At 37.7% G+C, this 24937-nt stretch overlaps 2 protein-coding genes across 2 annotated transcripts; one reads left to right on the top strand and one right to left on the bottom strand.

Annotated features, from left to right (window-relative positions):
* Positions 1-620: 620 nt before the first annotated feature.
* Positions 621-7207, top strand: LOC108672305 (katanin p60 ATPase-containing subunit A-like 1; the record flags this gene model as incomplete). The annotated part of the gene is given in 7 exon segments (XM_018159945.2): positions 621-798; positions 1433-1627; positions 3609-3788; positions 4134-4276; positions 4779-4888; positions 5297-5423; positions 6393-7207. Coding segments are annotated over 7 exon segments (1132 nt in total), but the record flags the coding sequence as incomplete, so codon positions are not given.
* A 133-nt stretch (positions 7208-7340) lies between these two features.
* LOC108672304 (V-type proton ATPase catalytic subunit A) lies at positions 7341-21434 on the bottom strand. The gene is made up of 14 exons (XM_018159944.2): positions 21328-21434; positions 17287-17380; positions 16204-16316; positions 14517-14747; positions 13899-13992; positions 12546-12646; positions 11752-11988; positions 11114-11268; positions 10834-10907; positions 10042-10244; positions 9658-9794; positions 8993-9154; positions 8493-8595; positions 7341-8151 (listed from the first exon to the last, which is right to left on the bottom strand). The coding sequence occupies exons 1-14, from the start codon at positions 21328-21330 to the stop codon at positions 7990-7992; spliced, it is 1869 nt and encodes a 622-aa protein (XP_018015433.1). The 5' UTR covers positions 21331-21434; the 3' UTR covers positions 7341-7989.
* Between the last annotated feature and the right edge of the window lie 3503 nt (positions 21435-24937).

The raw sequence follows: 24937 nt of genomic DNA, 5'->3' as shown, positions 1-24937 counted from the left end.
TTGAATATTCCGCGAGTCTTGCTGTAGATGCAGTTTTCTTTCAATCTTGTTATTCATTTGACGAAACTTTCACTTAGCCATACATTCTATTATAGATCCCCTCAGGGGGACTTCTGCCGTGTGTCTGTGCTCGTCAGAAGTCCTATGGGATTTCGCGCTCCTAGGGGGGATTGTTCCTCAGCGCCCCACCGCTGAGCTCGCGGTGTCTGACTGCAGGTCTCAGTTGTGGGGTTAAGTTATTATGTAGGTAGGATTCCTTACATTTCCCTTCTCTGTCTCTCTCGTGCGGGCGGCCGACGTCCCGTGTAAGCGGCCTCTTGTTCGAGTGTCTTCGTTTCTTTTGCTTTTCACCTGTCCCTCCTTGTCATTTCGTCTCTTTGAGATGCTAACGCTGCTTCTTTCGAGCCAGCTTCAGCGGGCTGGACATCTGAGACCTTCCGCCCCTTGTGGGTGATGAACAATTTGAGACTCTGAATAATTAAGACCTTCCGCCTCGCTGGCGATTTGTATTTTCGACTTCCGGTGCGAAATAGCTTGAAAGCTGAAGCGCTAGTAAACCAATCTACTACTTACTTACTTGTTTTTAGCGACGTTAATTAAAATAAGAACTGCGTCTACAGTCGGTCGGGCCAGCAAGCACGTCCTACTCGCGGCCCTCGTCAGAAAGATCCCCCAGCCAAGGCTGGCAGGTCGACCGCCACAAAGCCTGCCACTGGCAAGAAAGCTGACACCGCCAAAGCAGGCACGGCTAAGCGCGACGAGAAGAAGAAAAAAGATAAGGATGGCAAGAAGGAGGAAGTGAGTTCTAAATCCTCGTAAAGCTCTTCTTTCTGAACCTCTTTACCCTTCCGTTGGTCTATAACACAATAAAACGTAAGCAGACGCTCTGTGCAAAAGATAATAATGAGTGCTAATGCAACCAACAGTAGCCGAACCTTTCCAGTACCGATGCACTGTACTGTACCGTTTTTTCCTGATCAGTACCTATGTGGTTAAAACAAAAAAAATATAATAATAATAATAAGAAGTCGGAAACTAGTCCATGCTGAAGAGCGACTCTAGTGCACGGATTTACTTTTCGGATGAGAATATCATCTTAATAAGTTGACAAAATACTATCATGTGTATCGTAAAATAATCTATTTTACAACATAACTTGTGGTCTGATTTAATTATTGAACGGTAATAATTATCTTTAGAGTAGAAGCTATCGTTATTTTAATATTGCTTTAGAACTTTGAAAAATATAACGTTATTTTCATCGAGTTCTTGTCCGCTATAACATGTCTTCTTATTTAATGTCACCTAACTAGAGCTGTAGTTTTCTATCTTTTTTGTCTAACCCTACATATTTTGTTATGTATAGTTGATCAATATCTCGTTGCATGTTGTGATGAGTACCATATCACCTAATAAATGCTGTGGTTTGTAGGGCGGAGAAGAGGAAGAGAAGGAGCGCATATTCGAGGGCCTGGGCTACGAGCGCGACCTGGTAGAAACCGTGCAGCGCGACATCGTGCAGGCAAATCCCAACATCCGCTGGACGGACATCGCTGATCTGCAGAACGCCAAACGTTTGCTCGAAGAAGCAGTTGTCTTGCCCATGCTCATGCCGGACTTCTTTAAGGTAGCTCTTGCTGCATCACAAATAATACCTCATTAATACTGTTTCTTCAGTATTCCCAATAGTACCTATTGGGATTAGTCCTAGAGGATTTTAGAATAAATTTATATTATCAAAATGATTTATGTAGAGCTCTACAAGGAGTCAATATCTAGTTAGGAGGATATACACTTGTGCCCGAAATTATTCATACCCTAACGTCATTTTGACAAATTACGAGAAATAGACCAAAAAATAATTATCTAAATTTTTAGAGGAGATGTAAACCATTTATATGAACCATATAACATGCATTTAGAAACCAAAAACCATTATTTTTCTGTTTGGTAAAGAGATACAAAGGAAGCATAAAGCTGACTAATGACCAAATTTATTCGTACCCTGAATCAATAGTTGATAACATGGCCTTTGCGATTGATAACTTGTTGTAAACGCTTTGGGTAATGGTCAACAAGGTTCCTGCATGCAATGACGCTAAGTTTTGTCCATTCGTCCTAGGGATACCGTTCCAATTCTTCCCAATTTTAGGTTATCTCTTTTTCATCTATATTTTCAGTACTCGCCACAAATTCTCAATCGGAATGAGATCGGAAATTTGACTAGGTCATTCCATGACATTGATGTAAGAATCCTTGAACCACTTATTGACTATTTTCGATATGTGTTTCGGGTCATAATCCTGCTGAAGAATCTAATCATGACCAAGAGAAAGTTCTTATTCATCCTGCTTGATGTTATTTTTGATAATATCAACATATTGTTCTTTTTCTATGATCTCGTTTACTTTAATCACATTTCCTGGTCCCCTAGCAGATAAAGAAACCTAAAAAACAAGATTACCACCCCCATGTTTAACTGTGGGGATTGTGTTTTTTGAATTATGAGCCTCACCTTTTTTCTCCAATCGTAAGCAACATCCATATGCCCGAATAATTCTATTTTAGTCTCATCTGTCCACAACATCTTTGAGAAAATTGAGTTTGGGTAATTGACATAATTTTGATCAAACTTTATACGTGCTTTCACATACTTTTATGTTAACAAAGGAGTTTTCCTGGGTCGACAACCCTCCAGTCCGTTACGACGCATTGTTCTTTGCAATATTTGTCTTGATACCTTCATACCAGAAGCATCAAAATTTGACAGAATTTCCTTGCAAGTGATCCTAGGATAGTTGCAAATAAAGCGTATTACCTTTCTACCACATTTAGGGGAGATTTTTCCCTTTATTCCACGGCCCAACAGATTATCCGCAGTGTTTAAATGAATTGCATTTTTTCTAATGCTCTGTATTGTAGACGTAAGAACATCAAACTTCTTAGATATTGTTTGATATCACAGCCCTTCTTTGTGGGAATTTACAATTTTGTTTCTGAGATCATCACTATAAGCTTTTTTTTCTTTGCCATCGGCAAACTTTTAGCAACATTTTAGCTTTTCTCTATATCGTAGAAAAAATAATATTTTCGGGCTTTGCAGAGAAAAATATTACACTGCTAAATAACACCGAATTTTGAAATACAATTGTTGAGTATATACTACTATTTCCATTAAAAGTTCTCAAATATTATGATAAATGATCTGGAATAAGAAAGTACGAATAATTATGAACAGTTACTTACTCACAAAATTCAAAATAATTACTGTTTAAAGTTATTTCTAAATATTTTCTAGCATTAAATTTGTTTTACATTATAATGACAACCTTTTCTAGAATACTAAGTTGTAAATGATCTTTATTGTTCTTTAAAATTGAAATTCATTATATTTCTGAAGGGGTATGAATAATTTCTGGAACAAGTGTATATCTAGCTCATCAAGCAAACTCAATTATTATTGTTTGTCTTTTTTTCTTCCGAACCCATTTTCAAGGGCGGTAGAAGAAAAATTTTATCGAACTCATTCTGCAGTTTAAACTGGATTTCCACGGTGTTTGAATTGTTGCACGGGTGAAATAATTTATTGTTTGGGGTGCTTTTCTCAGGGCATCAGGCGCCCTTGGAAGGGAGTACTGATGGTTGGGCCACCTGGCACCGGCAAGACAATGCTGGCTAAAGCCGTCGCCACAGAATGTGGCACAACTTTCTTTAATGTATCTTCGTCCACACTCACCTCCAAGTACAGGGGCGAGAGCGAAAAGCTCGTCAGGCTTCTCTTTGAGCTGGTGAGATTTTATCCCCATTTCTAAAACATGGTTTTGGTCACATTGCTAGTCGCACTTCAGTAAAAGCAGGAGTTACATAATTACTTTAGAATGAAATTATTTGCCAAAGAAGCAAACTAATAACATGTCCGCTCTATGCTAATTTGTGTGACTTAATCCAGTAACTGACAATCTGAGACTATACTATGGACTTGAACTAGAATTGTAGACGTTTGCATTATTTTGCGGTGCAATGCACAATCATTAATAATGCTCGCATAAAGTTGATGGTTTCGACTTATTCCTACTCTTCTGTATTTTAAGCGGCCATGATCCTGACGTTGACGTTGCTCCTCTCGTACACAGGCTCGTTTTCACGCTCCCTCAACCATCTTCATCGACGAGATCGACTCGCTGTGCTCGCGCCGAGGCTCCGAGTCTGAACACGAGGCCTCGCGACGCGTCAAGAGCGAGCTGCTCGTACAGATGGACGGCATCCAAGCCAACGAGTGAGTCCTGTCACCGCACACTTCATTTATTTCCACTTTTTCCTTATATTTATTATTTCCTAATTCAGAATTTCGTAAGGCAGATGAGAATGTGCTTTTTTTCAAGGAATTTGACTTGATTCATGTTTTTAATTGATTTTTTTTTAAATTAATAAGATGTTTAAAACGTGGCGTCGCGCAAGTAAATTTTGTTAAAAGGTAACATCCAGTGAGTTTTTAACAGATTCTATCGTTACAAGACTGGATAAATGAAGATGCTAAATCTTACTTATAGTCAATAATAACGCACGTGACTCAACATCATTTCTCTTTTTTTCTGACACTTTACATTCGCCCATCAACATCAAATCTTAGTGTAGATAGATAGAATAAGGATAAAATAGAATAAATCTTAAGCATATTGAAAAAATTTCAAAACCAGCAAATTTCCCTTCAAGTAGTTTCTAGTAATGCCTTTTATTTGGACTTCGCTCGCCGCTATGAGAGGTATTTGGGTGTACAGAGAGGAGCCCAAGGTGGTGATGGTGCTCGCTGCTACTAACTTCCCCTGGGACATTGACGAGGCGCTCAGGCGGCGGCTCGAGAAGCGCATCTACATTCCGCTGCCTACAGGCAAGACAAACCTGTATTCTGTTGATTACCTGCTGACAAATTGATCATGCAGGAGGTACATACTTAGATATTTAAATAGATCAATTCATTGTTTAAACAAGACCTGCTTTGTACGATGGTGGCAGCACTCTTCATCACTCAAATTAAGGAATTTGTGAGCTTTTATAATTTTCATAGTTTGTGAGGAAGGTCGAACCGAGCGTCCCAATAAGAAATAACATTTGATCAATAACTTGCAATTCCGATGAATGAATCGCCTTAGTGGTAGGCAAGATGTTGCTTACCGCTAATGAAATTCTGTACTTGTGATTTGAAAGGCGGGAGTAAATCATTTGAAATTTGACAGCCAGAAGTAGTCAGAATATATAGGTTCGCCTTTTCTTGATTATGAATATTTTGTTGGAGCAGCTGAGGGGCGTGAAGCACTCCTCAAAATCAACCTGCGCGACGTGACCACGGATGAAGACGTCGATCTGACCGCTGTGGCAGCCATGTTAGACGGCTATTCTGGCGCTGACATCACCAATGTCTGCAGGTTTGTACCACTCGTATTACTTTTCAGTTTGAAATAGAAAAATTATTTATCAATAGACAAACTTATCAAGTTTAAATCTGGAAAATTTCTCCATTGAAACCAGCGCTGTGCACTTGGCGTAGTCCTCCTCTTGATTTGCTGTTGAAGAGTTTCTGTGTTCCGAGGTCAATCAATCTATTAGGATAAATTGTCAATTCCAATTGTTAAACAAAACCCGACTGGCAAGGGGCATGGTAGTGTAGGCAGCTTAGTCCGTCGGTAAATTAGAACCTCTAATGTATTTCCGGAAACTGACCGGCAGAGAAACAGATGACCTTGCGATGGTAACCACTATTAAATTTTTACTCTGTGTCCCCTCTTCTTCTGTTAATAAATATAATGGAGCACATTGAAGCTTAAACTCGCCTGGAATCATAAATCAATGTAGCAGCAAACTGTGTCATATCTAAACTATACGTTGCACGGATTAGCCCCTCGTACCAAAAACCGGAACATATACTAATTCAGATATACAGTTCAGTTTCTGTGGAGCTCGCTCGACCACTGGTGTTTCAGTTCACCACGTGACCAGTGTACTTACCGCAATATCTCGTTGATTTGTTGTATTAACTTACGAAACCGTGCGACACTATTCGGCGTTTTTGCTTCATGTGAGTTGAGTACATGTGGCGTGTGCGGCTGAATAAACTCTTGCCTCGTCTACAAGACTCCTTACGGGGCGCTCCATGTTAAGCTTATAGCCATGACTTTTACTTGCATTACCGTACTAAGGTCACTTAGTCAATATCCTTTATGTAATTGTAATCCTTAATTATTTTATATGTAGTTGGTCGCAAATAACTGGAAGGCAACGTTTATCTCACCAGCGAACCGCTTATTCATTTCAATTTAGAGTTAACAGCCACATATCTGAGATAAAAGTTCTATAATTGTTGATTCATTATTAATTTTGCGATTTGAATCTCACAGAGACGCTTCCATGATGTCGATGCGCCGCAAGATAGCAGGTCTCCGGCCCGAACAAATCAAGGTGCTGCCCAAGGAGGAGCTCGACTTGCCGGTTACAGCTAACGACTTCAGGGAAGCCATCAAAAAGTGCAACAAGAGTGTCTCGAAGCAGGACCTCGAGAAATACTTGGCATGGATGAAAGAGTTTGGCTCTACATAAATGAGCTGTTCCTCGTGAATAATATCTCATTATTCAAGTACTAATTGCCTTGCACCAAAAACGTGATCTAAATCTGAAATTGATTACGGCATGCCTCGCACTCTTACTAAAGCTTCACAGTTTAATATAGTCGAGTGAAGTAGAACCCACTAACTTTATAGGAATGCGGGCAAATAAGTCGTTGGTACAATACGTGCATTCCGACCAGCAGACAGCTGTAGGCCGAACCACTGCGGGCGGCAGCTATCAATCGTGGCACGGGCCCACAAACTGGCATGTGTGGAGCAGGGATAAGTTTAGTTTATTCGATTCACAAGTACTAATTTCTATTGTTCAAGCCCGACCACTCACAACGTCCTAACGTAAACGGGCTGTTTTCAATTATGTGTGCAATAATCATTCTCGCCTTTCCTATGCCTAGTCGCTATCTGCATCTTTTTTAACACTTTCGCACAAAATAGCAGTTATACATACTATATAGAAGTATTAATTCTATTAACACTACATGTACGATTTGTCTCTAAGCGAACCATGCACATATTGTAAAACGAGAATTTTCTCTTGATTCATGTATTCGCGTATCGTCTCGGAATAAAATATAACGTTTCGAATAAAACGAATTTCTTTCAACTCACGCGCGAGGTCCAAGCGAGGAATTCAATGTAACAACCAAGTTGTGACTGATGCTAATAACAACTCGAAGTTTTCTCAGTATGCGAAGATAATTGAAGGATAATGTAACTTAATTGTTAACAGTATACACATTTCATTCTAATGTACAGAGACCTAGTGCGCCCTTAATGGAATGTTCTGCTGCAACGTCACTGCCCCCAACTGCTACGTTACTACACTCCAGCCATGGCAAAGTTTACACACGACACCAAGTCTCGAGTAGGTAAAAACGAACTTCGATAATAAGCAGTTAGGAATGTTACTCCGAACTGAGGTCTATTTCTAACATTAAATTATCAATCTGAAATATCAAGCTCTTGCTGTATAATAATTCTTTGAAAACTAGTAGCAATAAATAAATTACCTATGTACAAAATATCCCAGCGAAACGAGAACAAGTCCCATCTAAGAACCGAACGAAACACAACGTGGAGTTCAGGGAGATATCAACTAGGAAGCACAGCACCACACAACAAGCTACTGCATAAATGTATTGAAGTTGTACCTACTATGACTTCAGAAGAACAACACTGACAATTTCATTCACACATAAAAAATCTTTCGATAATAGATAAAACACGAAGCCATAAGTAACCAGACAAATTTGCAGGATGCATAAAACCACTTTATCAGGCCATTCACGTGCACGTCTGTTCACAAAGTGGATCCAGCGACAAAAATGGAACCCTTAATTACGAATGAAAGAACATGCTGTATGGACGAGCTCTAATCTTCGATGTTGCGGAATGCTTGCTGAATCCTTTCGTACAATTCATCGAATTCCTTCTTCACTTTGGCTTCGCCGTCCTCAAAAGTGTCCTTGAATTTCATTGATGACAACTCGTACATGAGGTTACTCATGGTATCGCGTATTATTTGCCAGGTTACCTGAAAGAAGATATATTTGATAAGTTTTTGGTAGATATGATGCTCGAAATATTTTGATCTCCCATAAATATACCCCTATTCTTTTTAATATTTATAGGTGTCAATAATGTGTTCGCAGTGAGTGTGACTGACCATATTGTACGACGAACAAAATTGCGAGTGATGGTGAACAGGCAATTTGAGGGGAAATCGAAAAACCTAAAATGTACTATTACACTGGAGTAATTGATTGATCAACAAAAGCGTTCTAACCGGAAGGCCTTCCAAGAATTCATGATAAACTTTTCAAGCGGATAGATGCATGAATGTTCCTCAACAAGGTAGAAGGAGAGACGACTCACCCTGCTGTCCGACTGGGCTGTCTTGTTGACCACCTGCTTGCTCATGTCGTAGAAGGCGACGATGTTGCGCATCATGCCAACAGTCTTGTAGAATGGACAAAATCTGCGAGTGAGAAAAAAAACGGAATTCAGTACTCACTACAGTGAGTAACAGAGAGTGCATTTTCTCGTCGACGAAAACATGAAGTCACGGACGGACGGACGGACATGGCGAGCACAATAGCGCCTTCTTTCCATAAATGAGAAAATGCGCTTAAAAGAACGAACGAACGTAAGCTAAGTAAGAAAGAACAATGTTTCATTCCAGCTGTATTCACATGGCTAATAACGATGAGAGGAACAATGCAAAATGAAACTGCTTTGTTTCAGACGCAACCTTCTCATTAAAAAATTCCTTGAATTCCTGAACAATAGCAGGAGCAATGGATGTTTTGAGCAGGCATATCTAACGTCACGTAAATCTTTGCTGATAAGCATGAAAATCTTGCAATTTATCCTACCTGTCGTAGGAAGTGTAGGAGTTCTGCTGCAAGAAATCGTCCTTTATGATCCTGGCAATCTCGAGCGTAATCTTGTCGGTATCAGAGAGTGAGGCTTTTCCGACAAGCTGAACAATCTCAGCGAGATCATCTTCTTCCTGCAAGATCTGCCGGAACTTGGTCCTGTTCAAGACGAGAAGTTTGAATAACCAAAATTCACGAAGAATATAAAAATTGGCTTTAAAAGCATAAAATGTTCGCATGGTAATTTTTAATCCAAGTTATGGATACAAAACAAAATGAAGAACCTCCGAGCAATATTTTCCGCGCACGAAATTAAACTACACAAATCGTAAAGATCCAAAATATCCTGCAAATCCCTGAATCCATGAAAGTAGCAGTACCAGCAATTAGCATTTCTGAACAACATATAGAGCAACGAAAATTTTAAAATGTCACTACTCACTATCAAAGAATTTTAGTAGTTTTCAAATGGTATGGTCGGAAAAGGAATCGGCCACAATCAGAGCTATGTAGTTTATCAGTATCGTAAATACGTTCGAGGGTAGGAGTACCATATGCCTTCAGACGAATGCTCTATCGACTGACATGAGACTGCACGTAGGGGGTTTTCAATCAAAATGAAAAGTAAAAAAAAAAAAATTCCAAGATGCGTCTGAACCGACCTGTACGAGACGAACTCGGGGAAAGTTCCGTCATAATATTCATCCAGAGCACGAGTGTAGTTGGAGTACGACTGAAGCCAATTGACGGAAGGGAAATGCTTGCGCTGGGCAAGTTTCTTGTCCAACCCCCAGAAGACCTAGAAAATTTAACTTATGGTCAATCTGAGAGGAAGCTATGAAAATGTTTGACGAAGGTGATGTAACAATCATGACAGTATAAATGATCTACATGTGCAACAACGAATTGCGCTACTAATCGCTCTCAGAGAAGACGATGCATGAACTTTGAGTATTATAACATCAGGTATGATTAAAATTCAGAGACAATTCTGCATTAAAATTATAAATGTTGAATGTTATAAATTAGCCGTTAGACTGGCGCACCTGGACGATGCTGAGAGTAGCCGAAGTGACAGGATCGGAGAAGTCACCACCAGGAGGAGACACGGCACCAACGAGGGTGACGGAGCCCTCACGCTCGGGGTTGCCCAGGCACCTCACACGGCCAGCGCGCTCGTAGAAACTGGCGAGGCGAGCGCCCAGGTATGCAGGGTAGCCAGAGTCGGCAGGCATCTCAGCCAGACGACCTGCAATGATCACCAGCTTTTAGGAGGGAAGCACACTAAAACATGCAGTTAAAAAATTTATAAATATGGTTGGAAAACGATCATCAATAGTAGTAGAAGCAAATAAATTGCAGAGAAAGGAATGGCGGAGAATACTGAACTGAACAGCTCAACAAAAATATTAAAGCTTACTTAACCACTATTAAGCATTAAAATTTTCAAAGGATATGGGAAAGAGCCGTTGGAACTTGACTTTCGTTCTACCAGAGAGTAAAAATTTGTATTGCTATTCTGTAACATATCCATTTTATGTGACACAAGCAGAAATCTCAAATAGAGAAGAAATCCTACATAAATACACATATCATTAGTGTCCTTAAATCGCAAGTTCGCCAAGAATTTAAAAACAAAGAAAACCCCAAGCAAGTGTAACATATATTCAATATCTTCAATGAAATCGTTCCGCAGACCAGCTGCATCATTAGTCAAAATACATAAATTTTAAGTACAATGAAAAACAGAAAATCGTTATTCTGTTCTGATTGTACTTATATTGATGTTGTGTGGGCTGGGCGTTTTCCTTGCTCTTATATTCTAGAAGACATCCAACCTGAAATTTCTCGAAGAGCCTCAGCCCAACGCGATGTGGAGTCAGCCATCATGGACACGTGGTTACCCATGTCCCTGTGACAGAGAAATAACATCAGTTTTTACATAACATGGTATTAGCAATCGTGAAGATTTTTAGTACAGTAACTGTTATACGCAGTAATAGCTTACAATCGTTAATGTATCGTTTGCTCAAAAACATTGCAAACAGTACTTCGAAATATATTTTAAATAAACAATTAAATCGATAATTCAAGTGGTGAATAACTCTGAGAGCAAACCTGTAGTATTCTGAGAGGGTGATGCCGGTATAGATGGAAGCTTCACGAGCAGCCACGGGCATGTTGGAGGTGTTGGCCACGAGGGATGTACGCTTCATGATGCTCACTTTCTTTCCCTCAACTTCCATTTCAAGCTCGGGGAAATCACGCAACACCTGGTCAAATCAGACTAAATTATTCTCAGGACTATGAATTTAATCATCAGTTTGCGGGCATAAATGAAGAAAAATTAATATATCCAATATTGGAACGCTGCTGCAACATAGCGGCTAGGCACACATTCTACTTCCTCTAAACCCTCAACAGATAATGTAATGTTCTATTGAAAGATATTTATCAAATATATCAGAAATTCTTTTCAAAATCAAAGAAAAAGAAAAAATCAGAGAAAAAAATAAAAAAGAATCAAATATTTCAGAATTCTCTCAGAAGGCGGTCATTGTGACGTAGCCTCACAAGAGAATCTATAGCATTTCTTATAAAAAAAAGGGACACAAATGTTGACGCAATGGCAGTTTCCTTTACGATGCATATAGGAAAAATTCCCATAAATTAATATCACAAGTGATAACATTGAGCTCAGATGGTGCGGATCTAAAGACAAATTATCAAGTAATATTAGAAAATCAAAGTGATACCTCAGCCATCTCGTTGCCTCGTTCGCCACAGCCGACGTAGATGATGACGTCGGAGTTGGAGTACTTGGAAAGGGCCTGAGAAATGCAGGTCTTGCCGCAGCCGAAAGCCCCGGGGATGGCTGTGGTGCCACCGAGCACGCACGGGAACAAAGAGTCGAGCACGCGCTGTCCCGTCAGCAGAGGATGGTTGGCGTGCATCTTCTCGCTCACTGGGCGCGACTGCCGCACTGGCCACACCTGTGCACATGCAGCGTTTTCATTCAGTTATGGGTCATGCAAGCTACACAATAGCTTGAAATGCGACTGACATGTACTATATTTGTATTGCATGTAAAATATTATATAACTTCATGTACATAATTATTACTACATACCTATATAAAATGGTATATTGCATACTAACACTCGCGGGCCCCATACTGATGATACATACAAAATTTAACAATAAAATAATTCTAAGTCATAAAATCTTGAACACAATTTCATAGAACCCATTTCACCAACACGTAAAGTTCATGGAATAAATCTTCAAATATTACATTTGAGACTGACGAACATAACACACCTAAGGACACGAGTTATTTAAATATATCAACGTAATATTCTAAGACAAACTTTCAGTAATAATTATCATGCTATAGCTAAGAATATCTTAAACATTGCAATGCATGCAATTCAGTATTCAATAAGTTACGTAGCAAGAAAATTGTTCAACTTTCATTATATATTCGTTGATCCTGAATAAAAAAATGCAAAAAATAACATTGACTGCAGTAGGTTCCCTGCTGGCGCACCTGCATCATGTTGTACTTCTTCTTCTCTCCATCGAACTCGACCTCCAGGACGGTCTCTTCCACCGTGTAGTTGCCGGGGGCAGCCAGGAATGTAACAGTGCCTGTTGATCAAGAAAAACCTTGCTCAATGTTAAATGAAAACAAATAAATGAAGCAATGAATAACTTGGATTAGTTAACCATTTACAGCATTCGAAAATAAAAATATACAGAAAAAATTAAAATGTGATACGAAAAAATATGGCAAATTTTAAGATATATTTTTGACAGAACATTTTTCGCAATTTGGGAATATTGAAGGAGAAAATAGCTGTTGATGAATTTCATTAAATGCGTCCACCATACTTCCTTTGCTCGGTATTGAGCAAAAATTTCCTATTTACTTATGACGATGAACAATGATTCAATGTTAGCAAGTTGATGAGATTAATTGTAAATTTTGGTAATCCTGTGTTCTAAGAAAATGCAGTAAGTGCGCTTATTTTGGTGTTCGAGTCGAAACTTGTTTTTAAAAATTCATATTTTAGTTCATAAGGAAGGTGGGAAGTGTTATTTATGGAACGGTCGGCAGATGATAAGTGACCAGCAGATGCACAAAAATTTTGGCAGAGGCACAAACTTTGATGTGGCGTTTCTTTTTGGACAGAGATTTCAAGCGGGCATTTATGGAATACCGCCAACTAATTTGTTAAGTAGTAGTAGTAGAAGTAGAATAACTGGCTAACGATTCAGCCTTCAAGCTATCTCGCACCGGAGGTCAAAAGATAACATCGCCAGCGAGGGGGAAGGTCACAGTTATTAAAATCTCAAATTAATCATCACCCACAAGGGGGCGGAAGGTCTCAGATGTCTAGCCCGCTGAAGCTGGCTCGAAAGAAGCAGCGTTAGCATCTCAAAGAGACGAAGTGACAAGGAGGGACAGGTGAAAAGCAACAGAAGTGTAAACATCTCGTACTCGAGGTTGCTGCTTACACGGGACGTCGGCCGCCCGCACGAGAGAGACAGAGAAGAGAAATGCAAGGAATCCTACATACATGACAAACTTAGCCCACAACTGACACCCGCAGTCAGACACTGCGAGGTCAGCGGTGGGTGCGCGCAAAATCCCAAAGGACTTCTGACAAACACAGACACGCGTCAGAATTACCCCCCTGAGAGGTAATTTATTAAAAGTACACACACCGATACAAGCGCTGTTGAAGTCCTTACTTACGAGAAAAATCTTATTATCCATTCATAAATTGGAAAATGTTCCGGAGTGAAATGCCAAAAACAAATGCCTAGTGTAATGCACTACTCCTACTCTCTTCATTTGGAGCCCTTGTCACTTATTACAAATACAATAATTCTTCACCTCTGGCTTTAGGCGGTAGGAGGATCTTGTGTTTGATGAGCGTGTTCTCATACACCACACCAAATACGTCGCCGCCGGTGATATGACTTCCCACCTGAACACAAAGCGTTATCAGTAATACAGTGGCGTCTGGGGATGTAACCAAAGTAATGGAATGCTGAGATCTGCAGCAGAGGAAATATTAAACTAATCTTTAATAATATTCACCTAAACCGTAACCTAAAGGAATCAATTTCAATACTTAAGGGAGGAAAGGATCAGGTAAAGAATGGCTAAACTACAAGTACTAGTATATAGTAACCGTTAATGTGCCCTAGAAATTGCTTTTTCCAACATATAATACTTCGATGGGTAGTAGCTGGGACAAAGCGGGTGGAGGATAGCAGTACACATTTTTAGCGCATTTTCTCATTTATGGAAAAAATGCACTATTGTGCTCGTCATGTCCGTCTGTCTGTCTGTCCGTCCGTTCGTTACCTCAAGTTTTCGTCGATGAGAAAATGCGCTCTCTGTCACTCACTGCAGTGAGTACTGAGTTATATTTCTATTAAATTGACTGAAAATAATTAATGGAATAGAGAGTGTAAACATACCCCTGGCCTAATATAAAGAAATTACCTTGACGGTAGATGATGGGATGAACTCCCAGGTCTTGCTCCTGTTAAGAGCAGGTGTCGAGATACCCTTGGGAATGTAGATACTCTGGGTCAACTCTCCGATCTCCTGCAGGGGACGCTGGATACCGTCATAAATATTACCCATGATGCCAGGTCCCAACTCCACGGAAAGAGGCTTGCCAGTTTTCAATACAGGATCTCCGACGGTGACACCAGATGTTTCTTCGTACACCTTTAGCAACAAGAAACGTTGACAGTGATACATGAGGCTACTGTTCAACACAACTCAACTTTATGAAAGGTAGTACATCTTAGATTAAAACAAACTACTTTAAAATAATTGACTGCTCGAATTCATGCAAAATAGTTGCATCTAGAAGACACACTGCATTATACTCGACAAGATGTATCAGCTTCAGACATCTCTAAACTTATATATTATTGAATTTGAGGTGATGACATACAGTTCAGACCAAGTTTCAATATGACTCAATAAAATTTAATTATAAAGTATTAGAAATTGTGAAAGTTGCTCGCTTATCAAGTTTAAATAATTAAAATAAAAAAAAATTGGCTTTCAATTTTCTCAGCAAATCACAATAAATAAAATAATTAATAAGATACCTGGTTTAAAAGAAAAATCCAGGAGAGAATTGTTTTGATCAAATTAAATAGTGCAGGTCTTCAAAGAAAAATTTGTGCAATTTTGCTTTTTATCTCCAAACTTTGCAAAGAAATGTATTTAAAGCTCAGCAATTTTTACCAAAATATTAGCCTTTGCTGCTGCATATGCACAAAAATTTCCAAGCTTACATTGCATATTATTTTTGAGCAGCAAACAAAATGTGCATATTAAAATAATGCATTTTCTAAAGAAACGACCCATTTGGTTATAAAAAATAAAATACAAATATTCTTGAAGAGCATTTATAGGTTCACAATTTTGTACATGACAGATAATTAATCTTAGTTTTAAATTACAATAGGTACGTACTGTTTTCGCATAAAGTATGATAAGATCTTAGTTTATTTTAGGAACCAAAATATTGTTACGCTGATACAAGTCTAAGGACATAACACCCATTATTTCAGTCAATTGACCGAGACTTTTCTTGTGACTCAGTCTTTGAAACTTATTTTAAAGACTTTCAAGTTAGTCAAAAGAAAAAAGGAAAATAACAGTGAATATCGAAGGTCTGTCCAAAAAAGCATTATCAATGTAAATGTCAATAAGCTTGTGCTCATCAAGCCAAAATAGTGTATTTTTTTACCCTTAGATACTACAAAATACAAATTTAATTCACAGGAAATTTTAAAATGATGAACTTTCAAGTTGGATCTAACATGAAATATTTCATACGTCTGTAAATTATATTTCTCAATATGGCAAAACATAAATCTAATCCATAATATGGATTTTGCAATATCTGGCGCCAGATACCTATGGAAACCATCAGATATGGCAACTGCCAGATATGGAGATATCTGGCATCAGATATGGCAACTGCCAGATATGGAGATATCTGGCAGTTGCTTCCAGATTGTGACAGGTCTTGACTTGCAAGAGCAAGTTAGGGACTTATTAATGTTTATAACACTAAATAATGGGTGTTTATACATTGTAAATCATATTGAGATACGTTATTTAAGAGCCTGCACTACTCACAATAAGAGACAACCCCCAATACCTGAATTGTAGCAAACTCTCCCTCCAAGCGAATAATCTCTCCAACAAGCTCAGCGTGGCCTACACGCACAAGCTCGTACATGGCTGAGCCACTCATCTTTTCAGCCGTCACCACTGCAATATAGGACTTTCATGTCATGCTGTTCTTCAACAAGAGTGTGATAAATACTATGCATACAATGATTTTATATCAAAGACAGATTAAAAATTATTTTATCTTCATACAACTAACAAAAATAATTTATTAAGGGAGTAATTGCATGAACAGCAAAAAAACTTGTTAAATTGTCAGAGTCAACTTTATATTGAAGCTACATTTACTGCTATTAACAACATAGCAAAATGAAAACCAGTCTACAGAATACCTATTTAAACAGAAATGCATTATCAAGCATTTGTTTACTTCATCAAAAAATTATTTTTGCCAAGATATTAGTAACAGATTCAACTGGATATATATTTGAGCAGGGGCTTTTTACAGGTGAAATCTTAGACTAAGGCAAAGTGAAATTGCATGAATTGTGTCATGGTGGTTCATAAAATCAATATTGAGCCAGCCTGAATCACCCAAATTGAGCAAAAATGGCAGCTGAGTAATAAATAAAAGATGTGAATATATATAGCAGGTCTGAATCATGTCTGTAAGTTTTATTATCCAAAATTTAACAGTTCTAACATTTGTGAGTCAATGACACTAAGAATCTTTGTTTGGATTACCCTTGTCCTTAATCTGGACAAAAATTTTGAAGAACTGAGATGAGATTTTTTCATTAATGATTGAATTAGAATAAACTTTAAAAAGGAGTTACTGTCAATGAGACAAGTTACTAGTGATTTTTTGCAGCACTTGCTTCTACTTCTTGTTATTTTGTCCAAGTTATTAATAAAAAAAAATTGTCACAGCTACCGGTATTATAAATATAATAATGTGTATTTACTGAGTTTTGAGAAAAGGCTAATTTAGTTTTCAGAAGAGGCTAATCAGTAGTGCCAGCCTATGTATACATCAGTAGTGGTAGCCTACCTATATACTTTTAAATATGTCAGAACAAAATTTCATATCACCAATACAAAACATTCTTACCAGGGCCAGAAACACCAAACACATAGCCAAAGCTACGTTCTCTGGTTTGGTCCCCAATCTTGGGGAGTGCATGGGCACGGTCCATACCCCCAGCCTGAAAATTTTAGATCATTACCATTGGATATAAAATATAGTAATAATAAAAGTAAAGAGTAACCAGACCTATACCATAAAATATACGCACAATATGATAAACCTGATACCAATCAGAAGTATCAGACAGAATTTTTTGAAAATTGCAGATAAAATAATCATTTCGTAGGTGATTTTTCGACTATAAAGCAGGGTGTCAACCAATATATTTAGATTTATTTTGGTCCCATGGTCCAGAATTGTCCCACTGCAAGGCTGGGTGCTCATCTCAAAAATGTTTACAATCAAACATTGTTTACTAGCTGCACAATGGAGGTTAAGTTTTAATAAGTCAGGCTAAAACAAATTATGTTAACAGTTCCTTCAAAATGCCAAAGAGGAGAAGTTACCTAAACATTACAGTAGGCAATGTAATACTCCACTGAAATGCTATAGTGCACTTTTGTCACCAACCTACCACATGGTAATAGAGCACAATTATTTAAGTCACTTGAACGTTTTACAAGAATAACAGATTTCTTAGAAAGAGGAAAATGCTTGTAATGAAGTTCAATGACCAGCAGCAGATACCTACTGCATCTGTTTCTCTTGGTTAGTGATCATAGAGTTGATATTTTTTATCAAATAAATACAATTTTTTCAGCACCATTAACAATTTCCAACTGCTGCACTTCTTGACAACTGATGCAGTAATGTTTAATGTTGCTCCATTTGTCAGGATCCCACTGCAGAAATTAAGTTTCAATTTTCATGGTTGCAAAAACTTTGTGTTTGTTGAAACAGTCTTTCACCAAGTTTTGAAACAGAATTTACCATTTGGGACACTTTTGTGTGCTAGTAACTTCTAAATCAAGGAAAGCAAGTCCCACAAGAATTTGGGTTAAGTAACATAAATGGCACATACATGAACATGTCTGAATCATACATGTCATACATGAATATCTGAAGCTGGTCTTGAAAGAATTAGATAATGAATTCAGTTTCTGATTCCAGATCAGCTGAAACTGTTGAATCATTTACACTCTTCCAGGTTTTTATTTGTCTATCTGACTTCACATTTGTGAGAAGCCATCAAACAGCTTGAGACATGGACAACTGTAACACCCCATTAACAAATTGAAAACAGTGGTACTTATAATCAAGTCATTAACATGTTGGAATGCTAAACTAAAAGACAGCAGGATATGCTAAACTAAAAGGTAGGAACTATAACTTCTACTTCCATTTGTTGCATTTTAATGCAATCTCCTGGTATTGCGCTCTAATACAATATATTGCACTCTAATACAATATATTGCATTCTAATGCAATCTATTGTTGGATTGGGTGGAGTTGGATTGGGCAGAGTTGGATTGGGTGAAGTTGGATTGGGTTAGAAACTAGGATTAATTTTTTTGGGATGAATTGGGTTGGATTGAGGCAAATTAGGCAGAATTTAATTGGGTTGAGTGGAATTGGGTTGAATCTGGTAGGGTTGAATTAATTTGTGTGTGGTCAAATTGGATTGAATTGAGAGTGATTAGATAAAATTGAATGGGATTTAGTAAAGTTAGAGTATAGACCTGTATTTTGCATGTTTCAATTCAAGTTTAATTTAGCTAGTAAGAAAATTGCATCATTTATAAGAAAAAAAAGTGGTCTAAGTTACCCCATTTTACGGTACTGTTGAAATTGGGTGGTGTTGAAATTAGGTGGTGTTGAAATTGGGTAGTGTTAAAATTGGTTAGTGTTGAAATTGGGTACGGTAGTGTTAAAATTGGTTAGTGTTAAAATTGGGTAGTGTTAAAATTGGGTAGTGTTAAAATTGGGTAGTGTTAAAATTGGGTAGTGTTAAAATTGGGTAGTGTTGAAATTGGATAGTATTGAAATTGGGTACCAGTGATGAAATTGGGTAGTGTTGAAATTGGATAATGGTAGTGTTGAAATTGGAGTTGTTTTAAAATTTGGTAGTGTTAAAATTGGGTTGTGTCGAAATTGGGTTGTGTTGAAATTGAGTCATGTTTAAATTGGGTTGGGTTGAATTGGTAGGTTGAATTTATTCAGGTAGGGATGACAGGTTGGGTTGAATTGTCTTGGGTTGGGAATTTGGTTGCAATGGGTTGAGTTGAATTGCTTTGTGCTACATTCGGTAGGTTTGGGTTGAATTGCTTTATGCTGCATTTGGTTGGGTCAGGTTGAATTGATTTAGCTTGCATTGGGTTGGGTTCAGTTGCATTGGGATGGTTAATTGGGTTGGGTTGTGTATGTGCTAGGGCACAGATTTGGGGTGGTTAGACTAATGATGTAGTCTGTTTGTGTCTCACGTTTTCCAGGAAATTATTCCTAACAAGGTGCTTAGCTATCCTTCATCAGTGCCATGAGGCTTTCTCAACGTAAGCACTAAAATGTGTGCACTTTGAGCCATTGCAACTATGCACAACAGCAAAGCTTTGAGGCAGCTGTGAATGTGTATGCTTGGGTGCTCAAATATAAATGCTTACAGGCCAGTGAGGTGACAACTATCAGAACAGTGCACTACAATGAAGTTCCAATTGTGTCGTGCAAATTCATATGGTGCATTGGCCATACTGATCATAAATTGCAATTTAGTAAGTAGTATAACTGGCAATGGCGATCCAGTGGCATCCACCTTGACTGTACTATGGCATCTTGTATGCAATGAAGTCAGTGTCTTTGACCTATGTTGTGCTACAATTTGCGACCTGGCCTCTCCAGACTATAATTGGTTGTCCGAATGTGATGCTATCCTCTTCAGAATGTGAATGCTGCAAGATAGGAATTTTACAATTTATTATCAAAATTTTGTTGCTCCAGAACTGTATTATTACCCCATTTCAGAATATTGGGCACTGGTGGCATTGTAAATACCCTCTAAATGACCATGATAATGTACCTATGTGATTAGGCTAAGTAGCGTGTTGGCAAAATAGCATTGCGGTTGCTCCAAAAGGTAAAAGGAGCAGCATGGCTTGGAGGAGTGCATTACACTTGTAGTTACAGCACTACAACACCCAAATAACTGGCATTTCTCTAACAAATGACCACTTGATCATTAACAATTAGCACTCTTTCTTGGCCTTCAAATGCACCCCTACCCTCCTCCCCCTGCTCAAGAAAAGTAGTGGCAAAAAATTAGGCAAAAGCTACCTGTGAATTAGACATAACTGCTCTTAAATTTGGCCATTAGCACCCATAGTGGCTAAGACCTAGTGTTTTTGCAGTATTTTGACACGCAAATGTATGACGTCACCATTTCAACCATCAATGAACGCATGGAACTAAAACAAAGCTTAATATAAAGGAAAAACTAGAGAAGTGACGGAATTACCTACGATGTCGGAATATACCGCGTTTACCCTAATGACAATTGACACCTGTTCAGTAATAAATAAGGATATCCTCTTTTCATCTGCCATTTCCAAATATTGTCTGTGAAATAATCATTTTGCTAACAATTTTAGGAGAGTTTGGACTTTGGCCTGATATTCCACATTGATAACCAGATGATATCCATCTTTAACCTAACCAAACTAATTTTGTAAGTACCTAATTAGCTATAACAGTGCTTACTGCTTAGGCTACTTACAGATATAATAAGGTAACTAACAATGAATTTAAAACATCTATGAGACCATGGGAAGCTTTGAGGACACAGGACAGTGCATTAACACACATCAATTAGGAATTTAGGATTAACTCTCATGTGAAATAAACAAATTATATCTTAGATACTGATTAAAAAGAGTCGTTGAAACTTGTAACATAATAGCCTAAATAGGTAATTGCTGCACTTAAATAGTACCTAAGTTAAATTCCTCCAAGGCTCCAATTAAGATTTGGGAAAAACAGGATGAATATAAAAATAAAAGCTGAATTAACAGATCAAGCGAATAGATCTTTACGTATAAAATATTATTATTCAATAAAACTATTAAATTAATAACTCACCATTTCTAATCACAGTTTGAGTTTACTTCTGCTCTTCTCTATGCAGTACCCAAAGGACAAACGATGCACTGACAGCTCGGTCAGCTGTGAGCGGTCTCGTGATCGTAACAGAACAACTTCACATGAAAATATGCCACAGCCGATGGTAAATTATTGGAGCAGGTGCATGATCAACAATGAGTATCTTCCGTCCTATAGAGCTTATCATAACCTTTTTGTTCAACGAACGTAATGTTTTAATGTTTTCAATCCCAAATTTTATTCAGAAAGTTAAAAATATGTTCCGTTTCCATCATTCTGCATTCTATTCCTGCATTCGTATATATGGTTATTCTTTCAGTAGCTCCAAATGCTTTACATTATCTATGCGGCCGCTTGTCGCATTCGAATATTTGAAATTTATATTTTCTATTTAGACTCACCTACTGAAGGAAATAATACTCTAAACTCAAATATTTTTTATGACTCAAGTGTTTACTCTTTCGAGTCAAAAATTGAGCTGAGGCATCATTATAGATACATCAAGTTCTAAATCCCTAATGTAATTTGATACCCCAACTTTCGATTTTGATTCGATTGAGCAGAAAAACTCCAATCTTACACAGATATAGCCTCTCAGTCAGCCAGTTCTTCGTACAAAGATCAGAAGAAGTAAAGAAGTGTAGAGAAACCATTTTTATGTAGAGGAATGTTCCATATGTATGTAGAATGTTTGATTTTTCCACAACGTCGGCATTAAAGGAGAAAATTTATACCAGCAGATCTAATTAACATTATTTATTATTATTAGATACTAACATGGTAGTTTCAGAAATTTTTGCGGTCGGACTCGCGGCTGGTCTACGTTTGGTCTCCAAATTCAATGACCAAGGAATATCTCCCAAACTAATGAACGCATCGTAATGAAACTTGGTAAACGCATTTATTATGACCGAATGGCTTTGTTTAGCTCATGAATTTTTTTCCATCTTCACCTTCATTTGTGAGTTGTACGGCGACATGGGCCGAAATTCGTAGTGAACAAGAAATTTATTCTAAACTTGAACATATTTCAATGAAACCTTGAATATATATATTCCTAACCACCAAACGGTGATTTTTAGCTTGTGTCGATACTTTGTATTTTGCATACGTTCGTGTGTTTTTATTTTATTTCATCTTCATTCGTTAGTTATACTTATACAGCAATACAGGCCGAAATTTGCAGTGGTATTGTTTGGAACTTTTTTTAACCAATGCCGTCAATAAAGTTTGGTTACTAAAACCCCGGGACTTGAGCGAATGTCGCTATAGGGCAGATACTTCTTTGGAATATATAATTGAAATAAATTTTTGCAACACTTTCCAGAACCTGGGTGCTCACCTTTATTATTCATCACAAAGCTATGAGGTACTTTATACGTAAAATTACACAACTTGTATGGGTTGTGATAAATGTTGTGACAATTGAATTGAAGGTTGAATGTTCATTTCAAACGGTTTCAATTGAAGTTTTCAGAGAATTTAAGGAAATACCTCGCCGCCTTTTCAAGTTGATGAAAGATTCAAATTATTTGCATAGAAATTTGCATTGATTTGTAATAATAAAAACATTTTTAAAGGTCATTCTTGCAAAGATCTCATATGATAGATCAAATCTCTCATACTCCAGTCGTTTTAACATTTCTGCACATAATTGTCCGCAAATTACATCACTCATTTTTTGTATTTTATAAGCGGACCAAATAATGCTGCATTTTTTCATGTACTTAATAATCTCGTTAGGACAAGTCAAATCATAGCTATCAAAGTAATAAGCTAATAACAAGTATCATTTTCCTTAGTTTGTAAAGGATGAGACGTCCAAGAGACCGGTTGTTTTTCGCCCATTGTTGTTTTTAGAACATCCCACACAAAAAGAGCTGGTTTGTTATTGTGCGTACGGATATGTGGTTTTTATTTTCTTTTTGTTGTTTGTTACTCAGATGTATTCCAATTGCAGGTACCACAAATCACAAATATTGTTTGTTTTTGCATGGTGGTTTTGTTTCGTATCTCGAGTAACACAACAGCTTCTTTTCTTGTTATCGATATTTTTTACTGTATTCAGATCATTAAGAACGATGGCGTCATTCCATTACCGATGAAGCCCATGCGATTTTTTAAACATTTTTTGCATTCATTAATTGTTGTTGATGCGTATAGGAGGTTAATTAATATAATCAGATCTTTGTATTTTCTGATTGTTTCTCTGAGTTTGACTTTAGCAAGAACTCGCGCAGGTTCTTAAAACGTTTGTTTTAACTGCGGTATGGTATGCGGTAGCTGAAAGAGTGATCGAAGATCCTCTTCTCTTTCCATTTGGTGCCAATGCTTAAACGGGGCTCGCCTCAGGTAGTTTGTTGATGTTTGTGGGTTATATTTGGTTTTAAACATCAGGTTGCATTGTTGTAACTTTTCTGATTTGATTTTTCCACTTAGAGCTTCATTTAATTGCTCCAATGAAAGCCCTTTGCTGTTGCCGCTTTGTCCCAGGTGTTTATAGAAGGTTAGGGTAGTTTCCATAAAGTCCAGAACATCGCTGCAGTTCCGTTTAACTCGTCCTCTGTACTTGATAATGAATGAAGTTGCATTCGAAACGTCGTAAAATTATAATAAAATGTCCCTTGGAAACCTGATATTTGACTTTTCAGTTCCTATCAAGAGCCTAATTCGCCGAATAGAGAAAAACAATAAGAAAATTGTCAATAAGAAATACTCTCTGGTCTTCAATGAAACCTGCATTAAAGAAAATCTTCTGCCAAACTACACCAATACTGTTCTTATAGATGTTTTCCTGTTTATGCATTGTGATGTCGAGAAAGTTTAGCTTTTGATTGCTGATTTCCATCGTAAATTTTAATGTCTCGTGTATAGTGTTGATTTTCTCTAAGAAACTTTTGAGATCATCTTTTCATGCTTCGCTCAGGATGAAAATGTTATCTCTGTATCTCTGATACATAATAATTTTGAGAATTTGGTATAAAAAGGATCTCTCCAATGAATGTAGGTAGGTATACGAGTACATCAGCAATCTCGGGTGAACACTTAGACCCCTGAGCTAAGCCAATTTCCACCTTTAAAGGGGCTCCATTTTATTCCATGAAACAGCTCTAGGATTTTTCCGAAGTCTATGTATTGATCTTATTAATTTCATATGGGAAACTGCTGGCCATCAGATTTACGTAAAAGCCTTCAGATTTACGTCGATTTCTTCTCTCACGATCAGTGGGACGTTAGTATACATGCATGGGCACAATGCCCATATTGACACTAGAAAGTCGTTTGGGCCTAATTTTTGCGTTTTCAATAGATTCAGCAGTTCATGACTGTCTCTAAAATATATCTTTTGTTTTTTTTACGATTGGAAGCAGAAAGTAATCCGCAAATTCACTTAGTTTTTCACAAGGTCCACCAGAGGCCGATGTTATGGGTCTACCTACAAAATTTTTAGCATTTTGTGTCTTTTTTGTTTATTTTCGCCAACATATATTTGGTTGGAGTCCTCAGTTCCCATTTCTGTTTTAGGAACGCGTATGTTTTTGAATTTATTTGTCTTGCTTTTTTTGAGTTCAAAGCACTTCAACTGAAC

The sequence above is a fragment of the Hyalella azteca genome, unplaced genomic scaffold, assembly GCF_000764305.2.
Source record: "Hyalella azteca isolate HAZT.00-mixed unplaced genomic scaffold, Hazt_2.0.2 contig11450, whole genome shotgun sequence".
Taxonomy (NCBI): Eukaryota; Metazoa; Arthropoda; class Malacostraca; order Amphipoda; family Hyalellidae; genus Hyalella; species Hyalella azteca.
Note: the sequence above shows the minus strand (reverse complement) of the source record. Positions and strands in the feature narration are given on the sequence as shown.

Coding starts and splice junctions, on each gene's coding strand:
- LOC108672304 (XM_018159944.2), bottom strand. Junction 9,155..9,657: donor CCCGAGTTCGTCTCGTACAG/GTCGGTTCAGAC, acceptor CGTCTTGAACAG/GACCAAGTTCCGGCAGATCT. Junction 8,596..8,992: donor TCCTACACTTCCTACGACAG/GTAGGATAAATT, acceptor TCTCACTCGCAG/ATTTTGTCCATTCTACAAGA.